At 47.0% G+C, this 12,091-nt stretch overlaps 1 protein-coding gene across 1 annotated transcript in view; it reads left to right on the top strand.

Moving 5' to 3' along the window:
- Itpr2 (inositol 1,4,5-trisphosphate receptor type 2) overlaps window positions 1-12,091 on the top strand; it is a 356,230-nt gene that overhangs the window by 168,985 nt on the left and 175,154 nt on the right. The window contains exons 33-34 of the mRNA XM_051173394.1: window positions 5,900-6,028; window positions 6,617-6,737. Of these exons, the coding sequence (XP_051029351.1) occupies window positions 5,900-6,028; window positions 6,617-6,737 (250 nt within the window). The remainder of the gene's footprint in view (window positions 1-5,899; window positions 6,029-6,616; window positions 6,738-12,091) is intronic.

Raw genomic sequence — 12,091 nt, 5'->3', positions numbered from 1 at the left:
TGGCTCTCGAGAGAGTCTTAGGTTTCATCCTCATGGTTCTACACGCTGGCATTTCAGCGGCCGCCCGCAGAGACCCTCACTCTGTCCACAGTGTTGCCAGCCTTCCCAGGCTTTTCTTTGAAATCTGGGTGGAAGGCTCCGCAGCTCTGTAACATGTATATTCTTCATGTTCACAAAATCGGCACCATATGGCCGTGGTCAGGGCCTGCCACGAGCTTGAGCAATAATAGCCAGGGAATGTGGGTTGTGAGTACAGGGGCCTACTAGCGCCAGGACGTCTGGATGCGTAGAAGCTGGGTGAGCAACATAATGGGTGGCTGGCTTGAGGGAGTCGTCTTGGAAACGTGTTTACACATGTACATCCATGACCTCGTGATGGATGGGTTCTCTGTGATCTCCTGACATCCTTTACGATAGCATTGTCCCCATGCAAAGCATAGAACACTTAAAAAAAAAAAAAAACGGGCTCGTCTGCATTCCTCTCCCTGTTGCTGAGTGAAGTACTCTCACACACACACTCAGCAAACAGTGGATAGGAAGGACACAGCTATAAAGGAAGCCCCAAATCTGATCCTCTGTGACTTTCTTCCTCCATGGAATCTCTGGCTTCTAAAGGTCCCACAACCAAGAACATCACCAGCAGAGGGCCAGGTACCCTGCTCTGTGAGCTGGTGTGGATGTCTGTCTCCCATTCAAAACACACACGGCGGGTTCTCACAAACCTCATTTCTCATGACTCTCACCAAACTACATGCTTTTCAAATCTTTCGGCTGTTTTCGTCCCCACTTTTTGCTGCGAATCAACAGGGTCAGGAATAGCAGCACACGGCTCCATGCTGCTTCACGGTGACAACTAGAGGATTTTGGCTCTTGGTTTGTGGGGGCTTCAGTCCACCATGGTAGGAAGACATGCGGGCAGAGCAACTGTCATCCTGTGCTCAGGAAAACACAGAGGGAAAGCCTGAGCTTGTCTCTCCTCTCCTTCTCTATCCTTCCAGGCTCAGGCCTGGGGCAAGATGCCATCCACACTCCAGGTGGGGTTTCCTTTTAGTGACTTAGAGCAGAAGTGGAGGACATGGTCCACGCCAGAGGAGAGATTTACATGCTGAGAGACAAGGGAGCCAATATTGTAAACAAGGGCCAGCAAGAAAGCAGAGGCAGCTGTGCTGATCAATACCGCAGGGCTGGGGTAGGTAGGCTCAGCTGTGCTGATCTGATCAAAACTGCAGGGCTGGGGTAGCTAGGCTCAGCTGTGCTGATCAATACCGCTGAGCTGGGGTAGCTAGGCTCAGCTTTGCAGTGTGCTGATCTGATCAATACTGCAGGATCAGGGTAGCTAGGCTCAGCTTTGCAGTGTGCTGATCTGATCAATACTGCAGGGCTGGGGTTTGGTGGGTTTAAGTTGCTCATGCATAACAGAACACATGACTGGGATGGTTATATGAAAAATGTCCAGGCCTGTAAACAGTGTGTGTTAGTTGACACAAACCTAGATATATCTATATATCTAGGGACTCTTAATTGAGCAAATGCCTTGAGGAGATCAGCCTGTAGGCACGTGTCTGGGGCATTCTCTTATTAGTGATTGATGTAAGAGGGCCGGGCTCCTGTGGTTAGTGTCACCTGTGTTCAGCCTGGCGGTCCTGCGCTGTATAAGAACGCGGGTTGAGCAAGCCATGGAGAAAGCAGTAAGCAGCTCCCTCCTATGGCCTCTGCATCAGTCCCTGCCTTGAGTTCCGCCTGACTTCTGTTAGTAATGGGCTGTGACCCACAAGGGGACATAAACCCTGCCCTTCCCAATTGGTCATGATTTTTTATCACAGAGATCGAAAGCAAATCGAAGAGCAGTGCAAGGAATATGAAATAAAGTAATTTTAGGTCCCAGTAAATTGACAGAAATAATTATAACTTGCGGGTATAGCAGTTAACTCCAGTGGGAAACACAAGGCACATTCTAGAGGCGTCGGTGGGTCAAAAGGTGTGAGAGGGGCTAGGTGAGCACCCAGGGGGCTAGGTGAGCACGCAGGAGTGAAGAATAAGGCTGATGTGTTAACACCTCATGGCTAAAGGGAGTAGGACTCGAACCCTTGAAGCACAGCTGCAGAGGATGTGGGCCCAGGAGTGCGGGAACCTGTGCAGGAAGATGGGATGCCGGCAGAATCAAGTGGGGCTCTTCTCTCTGGAACTGGCCAGCACCTCCAGTTAGCTGAACCCAACCACACCATGAAGGCAAGAGCTAGCTGCTGTGCACAAGGGCTGTCATGAGTGTCCACAGATAATCCAGCCATTGCATTACACATTTATTCCAGAGGGTCAGCTGACATGCAGTGTGGACAGCTGACAGGCATGCAGTGTGAACAGCTGACAGGCATGCAGTGTGAACAGCTGACAGACATGCAGTGTGGACAGCTGACAGGCATGCAGTGTGGACAGCTGACAGACATGCAGTGTGGACAGCTGACAGACATGCAGTGTGAATCAGCTGACAGACATGCAGTGTGGACAGCTGACAGACATGCAGTGTGGACAGCTGACAGGCATGCAGTGTGGACAGCTGACAGGCATGCAGTGTGGACAGCTGACAGACATGCAGTGTGGACAGCTGACAGGCATGCAGTGTGGACAGCTGACAGGCATGCAGTGTGGACAGCTGACAGACATGCAGTGTGAATCAGCTGACAGACATGCAGTGTGGAGCTCTCTCCACGCCCTCATCTGACAATTTTCACTTTGAAAAACAAGCCACAGGTATGGAAGTGAAATCTGTGCTGTTGTGTAATTTTTTATAATAACCAACATGTGTGAATGAATGAAAGCAAACCACATTAAAAACTAGCAGGAAGGGATTAACTAAAAATTATTTGTAATTTTAAAAATGTGGACCTCAGACTAATTCAAAAAATAGATTCAAGCATGATGCTGCATTGAAATGACTGAAATGATACATGCTTTTCCAGTGAGAGGCCAGGCAGAGACAGCACATGAGAGTACTTTATGGAGAACAATCGTAGGTCAGTAATATATGCAAACAGACTGAAACTTTGAAAACACGTACATAAAAAAAAAATCATTTGATGCGATGTTATTTTGAGCCACTTCCAACCTTTGCTTTTAGTAAAGAGGCAATAACGGTAAATTTTAAAACTGGGTAAAGAAAACACTACTAGTCTTTTTTTTTTTCTGTTTTCTTTTGTTTCCTGATAAGCTTTTCAAGGTTTTAGCAATAAGAGAGTTGTCCTCCACTCTTGGCTGCTCTCAGTAGGACTAGTGCAGGATGTAAAGTGAGGATGTCCTTACTCAGTGTCTTGGAGAGGAATAGGTCCCCGTGGTTTGGCAACACAGACTTTTCATTGCCCAGGTTTTGAGTGGAGCCTTATCTAGGTAACTTCCATTACTCTGCTAACGGTGCTTTGCCACTGCCAGTTCCAAGCAAAACGCAGCAAAATGTACAGTAAGTCTAGCGAGAGGTCCCACACCCCACTGCCTGAGCTGTGCCTGGGCAAAGGTCCCGTGGGCTGATGTGTGCTGGTCTGCCACTTGTTTGACAAATGGGCAGATTTAGCCCATCAGAAACATTCGATGTTCGGAAGAGGCCAAAAGAAGTAAAATCCTAAGCGATGTCTGTCCCGGGGAAATCGGCTTGATATTATTAGTTCTGGGGCCATGTGAGAATTTAATCCTTAGCATGGCCCACAGATAGAGCCTAACCTAAAGTTGAGCAGATGAAAGTAAGAGTCATATACAGGAATGAAGGGGTCACACTTTTAAATTCCGGAGAGTGAAGTTGTTCCCTACCCTCTGGTCCAGGATGTGCATCATCTCTTTGTCTAGCCTCTGCAGGGTACACTGCGCACCTGTTAGTGACATCATAGGCCTCTTGCTATTAGATCAACTGTCAGAGTACTGCAGTGACTGTGTCCAGGCAATCCTTGATTTACTCAATCAGGGATCCAAAACAAGAGTGATGGGAAGCTCATGTATGCCATCAAGGATCTGTGTGGTGCCTTCTTGTCAGGAGATGAGAGAGAGAGAGAGAGAGAGAGAGAGAGAGAGAGAGAGAGGAGAAAGAAGAAAACATTAACTTATATTCATATTGTAATGTAATTTAAAAATTTATGTTATTAATCTATTTCTGTGCCACATTTGTGGATTAAATTTTGTCATAGCTGTGTGTGTGTGTGTGCATGTGTGTATGTATATGTGTATGATGAAAACATGGATATAGGATTTGGTATTTTGCAGTCACGGGTATAACCTCTGTGAATAGGAGATGGATTTCTGTGAACATCTTGTTCATGCAGTAGCTGTTACTTGCTGGGACAATGTCAAAATTCCATAATTAGACATAATTTATTCCCTTTAACTAAATCATACAATTCTCCCCAGTAGCCTGACGATGTTAGTTATACCGAAACCTGTTTTGTTCTGAGAGCGTTACATCAGTGTGTGTCGTTTATGGAGGAAGCCATGGAAAGGGGCTTAGGACTTAAACAAACCCCGCCTTCCTCCGCTGCACACATCTAAGTCTGGTGTTAACGGTCCCGCTCTCCAAGCCAGACGCTCTGAACACATGGCTTGGGAAGTTTTCTCTTCCAGGAATCTGTGTGAAACGTTTTAGAGCGCTACCAGGTTAAACCACACTCACTTGTTCTTTGATGAAGCGCCTTACCGAAAAGTCCGAAATCACGGGAAAATTTGTGTTGCCCAAGGACGTCAGGGACACATCCCTGGCTTCTCACCCTTTGTCCATGTCTGCCTTGGTTTCCAGACTTTTCTCACCCTCCCCCTCCCCCCCGGCTTTTTCCGTCCATATTTCCTGTGTGTTTTCAATCACGACTCTCGGCTTTCGCAATTTGTCAGCCTGACATTTGGAAATACAGCTTGGCAAAAGGGCCCGGCCCGGTTTAGTGGAATGTAACGACCCGGGCAAGGGCAGCAGGGCTGTTTCCGTCCGTCCCCAGCTCCAGCACCGGTCTTACCCTCAGCCTGCCCTGCGGAGGCCCCGTGGATAAGAAAGTGTGGGAAGGAGTTAGATTTATTTCTCCGTTTCCCCCGGAATTGGTTGCTTTTCTTATTGCTGTGATCAAATGCCTGGGAAGGCACTTGGGGGCAGGGCTTACTTCAGTCTGCGGGAGGGGTAGGGGTGACAGCAGATGGGCAGACCTGTGGGGCCTGGGTTCCTCCCCTCACTCCTGGACCAAACAGGAAGCAGAGATCTCAGTGCCTGAGTCACTTCTTACAGGAAGACACTGCTTCACCGACACATCAGACCCACGGCCACAATCTGTACAAGATAGCTGTGAACACACAATTCATGTTGTCAAGTTGATAGCACGGATGTGTAGGGAAAACTTTATAGATGACAGTGTCCTGCCATAGACACATAGAAATGTTGGGCGTACCTTCATGTTATTCAAAATAGCACCACCAGCCCAGATGGACACTAAGTGATTGAACCCATGGGCCCTTAGAGGACATCCCATATGCAAATCTCAACACCTCTCAGACGGCGCCTGTGGCCTCTTCACATGGGCCCAGGTGCTTTAAGGGAAAATGTCACCATGAATTCCTGTCCTCCCTTTGTACTCAGAATGGCTCTTAACTCTTGGCTTCCTCTCAGCCAGTGGAAGTGGCATCAGAATCTGGTTTATGGACCAAGGGAGAGGTCGGCATGCAAAATAAAGAAAACAGCAAGTTAACACAGGGCCTGGAGGAACTGGAAGTCTGAATTGATAGCAGGGCTTGAAGGGGAAGCTGTCACAGACTGATGTCTTTAGTGGGTTGGGTCAGAACTCTGCATCTGACGGAGCTCCACGAAGCCCCGAACTCTCGCACAGCAGCTTTGAGAAGGTTCCACTGCTAACGTATAATGCAGAGACGTGCCTTCCTTCCTCTCCAGGTCTGTAACACCACCACAGACAGGAAACACGCAGACATCTTCCTGGAGAGATGTGTGACGGAGTCAGTCATGAACATCGTGAGCGGCTTCTTCAACTCGCCCTTTTCGGATAACAGCGCCAGCCTCCAGGTAGCCACACCAGTGCCCGGGAAACTGTAGTCTGGCTGGGATGTCCTTTCTGCCACTCGGGATGACCACTGTGTCTTGTATTACTTCACACTATGCCCTTCTGCCCTGACCACATTGATTTTAGCATTAACGTATCCACAATAAAGCAGAGTAGGGGGTTTCATGGTGCCATCTTTATGTGTACAGTACAATGGTGCCATCTTTATGTGTACAGTACATTGTTATATTTCCCCACACCTCGGCACACCCCTTTTCTTTAGGTCCCATTGTTTCTTGTGCGTTTTAGTGTGTCCCTTAGCTTTGTCGATTGTGCCTGTTCTGACTCACTTTGAAACTTAACACTTATGTGTTATTTAATGAGATTGTTGGATCACATCCGCGTCCCTGGGCCCTTCCAGCCTCCCTCCCCACTAGCGGATCTCTCCCCCAACCCAAACCTCTTAGAATCTGGTTGTTTTCCTCTGCCTATGCACGACGAGGTATTTGGTGCTGTCCGATGAGGCGCAGCTCTGCTCGCTCCTCCGGCATGCTGTGACTTAGGGATAGTGGCACAGTGACCTGGAGTGACCACTTCCCTTCTGTTTGCAGACACACCAGCCAGTCTTTATCCAGCTGCTGCAATCTGCCTTCAGAATCTACAACTGTACCTGGCCCAACCCTGCCCAGAAAGCCTCTGTGGAGTCCTGTATCAGGGCGCTGGCTGAAGTGGGTACGTAGCTAAGAGCTATGCAAGCAGCTTTCCAGTCTAGAACCTCACAAAGAAATAAAACCAGGCATTTTGTTGTTGTTGTTGTTGTTGTTGAAGTTGAAGGACAGTCAGTGTTCAGCAACTGATTCTCAACATGGCAGTTTTGGAAGAAAAGTGTATTCATATTTCCAAATTTCAAAGTAGTATTATGCTTCAGAAAATGGCTTAGTAAGATTTTGTAAGAATAGTTTAACTAATTATCTTACTTTTAATTGTGGAATCATTTATTAGTAAGAGCCCAATGTTGTTAATAACTTTTTATGGCATTAGGCATTTTTGAGCTTATTTTTTTAGCATTATAGTTTGTATGAAATCTGTGTCATTCAAAGACCTATTATACACTGAAGGCGTCAACATTATAAATGAATGAAGACAGGAAATTTAAGCTAAGGGAAAGTGAGCAAAAGAAGTCTCATAGAATCTTCCCTCTGTGCAAAGTCATGCCTGTATGTAGTTTGTTTTGTTATATATTTTTATGCATAATAGTGTGTTGGTGTGTATTATGTGTGAATGCATGCAGAGGTCAACCTTAAAGCTATTCTCTATTCCTTGTCTTCAACCTAATTTAGGACAGGGTTTCTTTGTTGTTTCCCCCTGCATGCTGGCCCAGGGCTTTTTTATTCTCTGCCTCCCACCTCACTGCAGCGGTGCTGGGATCCACTCACTGCAGGAGTGCTGATGTAATCACTGCAGGAGTGCTGATGTAATCTCTGCAGCAGTGCTGATGTAATCTCTGCAGCAGTGCTGATGTAATCACTGCAGGAGTGCTGATGTAACCACTGCATCAGTGCTGGTGTAATCACTGCAGGAATGCTGGTGTAATCACTGCAGGAGTGCTGATGTAATCTCTGCAGCAGTGCTGATGTAATCACTGCAGGAGTGCTGATGTAATTGCTGCAGCAGTGCTGGTGTAATCACTGCAGCAGAGCTGGTGTAATCACTGCAGCAGTGCTGGTGTAATCACTGCAGGAGTGCTGATGTAATCACTGCATCAGTGCTGATGTAATCACTGCAGCAGAGCTGATGTAATCACTGCAGGAGTGCTGATGTAATCACTGCAGCAGAGCTGATGTAATCACTGCAGGAGTGCTGGTGTAATCACTGCAGCAGTGCTGATGTAATCACTGCAGGAGTGCTGGTGTAATCACTGCAGGAGTGCTGGTGTAATCACTGCAGCAGTGCTGATGTAATCACTGCAGGAGTGCTGGTGTAAACACTGCAGGAGTGCTGGTGTAATCACTGCAGGAGTGCTGGTGTAATCACTGCAGCAGTGCTGGTGTAATCACTGCAGGAGTGCTGATGTAATCACTGCAGGAGTGCTGGTGTAATCACTGCAGCAGTGCTGATGTAATCACTGCAGGAGTGCTGGTGTAATCACTGCAGGAGTGCTGGTGTAATCACTGCAGGAGTGCTGATGTAATCACTGCAGCAGTGCTGATGTAATCACTGCAGGAGTGCTGGTGTAATCACTGCAGGAGTGGTGATGTAATCACTGCAGCCGTGCTGATGTAATCACTGCAGGAGTGCTGATGTAATCACTGCAGCAGTGCTGATGTAATCACTGCAGGAATGCTGGTGTAATCACTGCAACAGTGGTGATGTAATCACTGCAGGAGTGCTGATGTAATCACTGCAGGAGTGCTGATGTAATCACTGCAGGAGTGCTGGTGTAATCACTGCAGGAGTGCTGGTGTAATCACTGCAGGAGTGCTGATGTAATCTCTGCAGGAGTGCTGATGTAATCACTGCATCAGTGCTGATGTAATCACTGCATCAGTGCTGATGTAATCACTGCAGGAGTGCTGATGTAATCACTGCAGGAGTGCTGATGTAATCACTGCATCAGTGCTGGTGTAATCACTGCAGGAGTGCTGGTGTAATCACTGCAGGAGTGCTGGTGTAATCACTGCAGCAGTGCTGGTGTAATCACTGCAGGAGTGGTGATGTAATCACTGCAGCAGAGCTGATGTAATCACTGCAGGAGTGCTGATGTAATCACTGCAGCAGAGCTGATGTAATCACTGCAGGAGTGCTGGTGTAATCACTGCAGCAGTGCTGGTGTAATCACTGCAGGAGTGCTGGTGTAATCACTGCAGCAGTGCTGGTGTAATCACTGCAGCAGTGCTGGTGTAATCACTGCAGGAGTGGTGATGTAATCACTGCAGCAGAGCTGATGTAATCACTGCAGGAGTGCTGATGTAATCACTGCAGCAGAGCTGATGTAATCACTGCAGGAGTGCTGGTGTAATCACTGCAGGAGTGCTGGTGTAATCACTGCAGGAGTGCTGATGTAATCACTGCAGGAGTGCTGGTGTAATCACTGCAGGAGTGCTGGTGTAATCACTGCAGCAGAGCTGGTGTAATCACTGCAGGAGTGCTGATGTAATCACTGCAGGAGTGCTGATGTAATCACTGCAGCAGTGCTGGTGTAATCACTGCAGGAGTGCTGGTGTAATCACTGCAGCAGAGCTGATGTAATCACTGCAGGAGTGCTGGTGTAATCACTGCAGGAGTGCTGATGTAATCACTGCAGCAGAGCTGATGTAATCACTGCAGCAGAGCTGGTGTAATCACTGCAGGAGTGCTGGTGTAATCACTGCAGCAGTGCTGGTGTAATCACTGCAGGAGTGCTGGGATTACAAATGCACACCCATGCACCTGGCTTTATGTGGGTTATGGTACCGTGCCTGTATGGCAGCGGGCTTGAAGGGCTAGGGTGTCAGGATTGACAACACAGGACTCTTGCTTGATGTTAAGAAGGCTTTTTTCCCCGTTTATTTTACTCCGGGGGGGGGGGCTGGCTTATTTACCCGGCACCAGATGGAGGAGGGGGAAGCAGAGGGGAGCAGTTAGTCATCTCAGGTTCCAAGGACCGGTTAGGGCACTTTCAGGGTTGTGGAAACCAAAGGAGCATTTTGCTTTAGAAAACATGTTTTTTGTTTTCCTGTGGTTACAACTGCCTGCCCTGAGGGCAGCAGGGGGAAGTGAATTCTTAGCTGAGGTCTTAATTCCTACATTATGGAGACTAAAATTCAGGTTCTCAAGCTTATACCAAAAACACTTACACATTGAGCCATCTTCCTAGCCTTCGTGAAGATTAACGATGGATGAAGTGGAGGATAGAGAAGACATGTAGGCTTGGATGGATGGAAAATAATAATAAAAAGGAAAATAGAGAGGATATGACCATTCCTGGTGTTCTATAGTTTCATTGTGATGGTCATGGTCTTCGCCACTGCTAATGTTTATTGAGCATTCACCGTAACCAAGGACAAGCTCTTTTACACTTTAGCCTTTGATAGGTCCTTTGGTTATTTATATTTCACAATTCAGGAAGCAGTTATCTTGGCCAGGCATTTAGTATGTGCCTAATAAGTATGTGATAGACAATGAATGATTCAGCTAATTATGACCATTAAAACATTTTTAATCTTTACCTAATCTGCAGTTTGGCCTAAGAAATTTTTATAGTAACAATACTTGATGAGTACTGCAGTTAATAGTGTAAGACCCGCGGAGGGCGTGGACCCTCACGCCCCGACTCAGGAAAGGCGGCCCCCCCAAATCACTCACGAGAAGCGGTCTTGATGCAGAAGCATGAGGTTTTTTTTTATATTCCAGTGCACTGGGGTCCGCAGCCATACTCCACGTGGGGTACAGGACTGGGAACCCTGGGTACAGGGTTCAGACAGCTTTTATAGGGTTACAACAAAGCCCGCGCATTACAAACCAATCATCTCAATAGCATCCGGTGTGGACCAATCAATTTGAACTATCCAAGCCCGCACTTTGCCCAGGAAGTCTGCTTTCGCTAGGGCTTCTGGGTATGGTGGCACGGCTCATTTCCTGTTCTCATTCACTCACAGGTGCTGTCTGTAAACCCACCCTGTCGTAAACAGTCAAGAATGACCTTTTGCCTACTCACTGTTAGGGGGCAGAGTCTAGGGAAAATTGGGCTAAATTTTTCCATCCTTACAATAGTAATATAGTTTGCCTAGGAAATTACTTTTAAATAAGAATTCTACTTATAAATATGTGGAATAAACTATGAATAAAATCTGTACCCTGCTTGCTTCTTTGGCACAGAGGCCCTTGGGCCTGGGCACCCCTCTGAGGTTCTGCCCTGGATTGCCCAGCACTGAAGTTCCCTTCCCCTCCTCCCTTCCCACCTGGTGTCCTGTAAGTTTCTTCCTCAGTTTGTATGTAAGCGCTCGGGTCCTCTATCCCTCTCACAGTTCTTAAGTTAATGCATAAGTGTCTGGTGTTGTTACTGGTTCAGTAAGTGACATGTTTTCCATGCCGTGTTTATGGTTTCGCTTTGATCTGATGCTCTATCCTGGGTCACTGTTGTGTGGAGACCTTCACCTCTACTCCTGTGCCTGGCTGAACCAGGCCTCTATGACCTCTTCGCTCTCAAGCTCTGACTGTCGTGTGCATCAGCCATTCTGTTCAGGCTCGTAGCTCCTTTCCAGTGCCCTGGGCCATGGCCACTTTCCACACCGCACTCACTGTGCGGGCCCCCCCCCCCCCCGAGGTGTTCAGGACTGAGAGGCTCTGCAAGGGAAGAAACACACAGGGAGGGGGTGATCCCACACATATTGTGTAAAAGATAAAGAAAGACGTAACGGTACTCTAATCTTTATTTTAAAAGATGCACATAGCACAGTGTCCAGAGGGATTTGTGTAAAATACTAACAACTCCTCATGCTAGAGTGATCAGTGAGCCTTTTTATCTGTTCATGCTTTGACATAATTTCTGAATTTTTAATAATATATTGCTTTCCAAGTTATAATAAAATAGTAAAAGTTTTTAAAAATTTTTTTGGACCAAAGTAGGAATTATATCAATCAGTAAAATACATCATCAAAATGAAAAGCAAATAGTGTTAACTTTACAGATTATATTTCTAGATTTTACTTCCCTTCTCTCCTCTCTCCCTTTTCCTCCGGCAGCAAATGCAAATGCAGTGGGAGCCCATACCACTCATAGAGAGTGCATCGCATTAAGAAATGGCAGACAAAGTCTGGCATGGGAACAGGGTACGCCTGTAATCCTAGCCCTGTAGGAGAGCTATGCAGGAGGATTGCAAACAAACTAGGTAGTGAAGGATGAGTGAATGAGAGCTGGAGAACTCCGTGAGTGCCTGCCGTCTCAATTCAAACCTAGAGGTATTCAGGGTGTGGACAGATCAGTTCCCTCGTGGCGAGACAGCAGAGCTGTGGGCTTAAAATAGTCACCCAAAATACACCAGACTACTTTTAAGATTTCATTTTGCCAGAGCCAAAGCTGAATGTTTTTCAGAAAAACTTGGTTC

The sequence above is a fragment of the Phodopus roborovskii genome, unplaced genomic scaffold, assembly GCF_943737965.1.
Source record: "Phodopus roborovskii unplaced genomic scaffold, PHOROB, whole genome shotgun sequence".
Taxonomy (NCBI): domain Eukaryota; kingdom Metazoa; phylum Chordata; class Mammalia; order Rodentia; family Cricetidae; genus Phodopus; species Phodopus roborovskii.
This window is presented reverse-complemented; position numbering and strand designations above follow the sequence as displayed.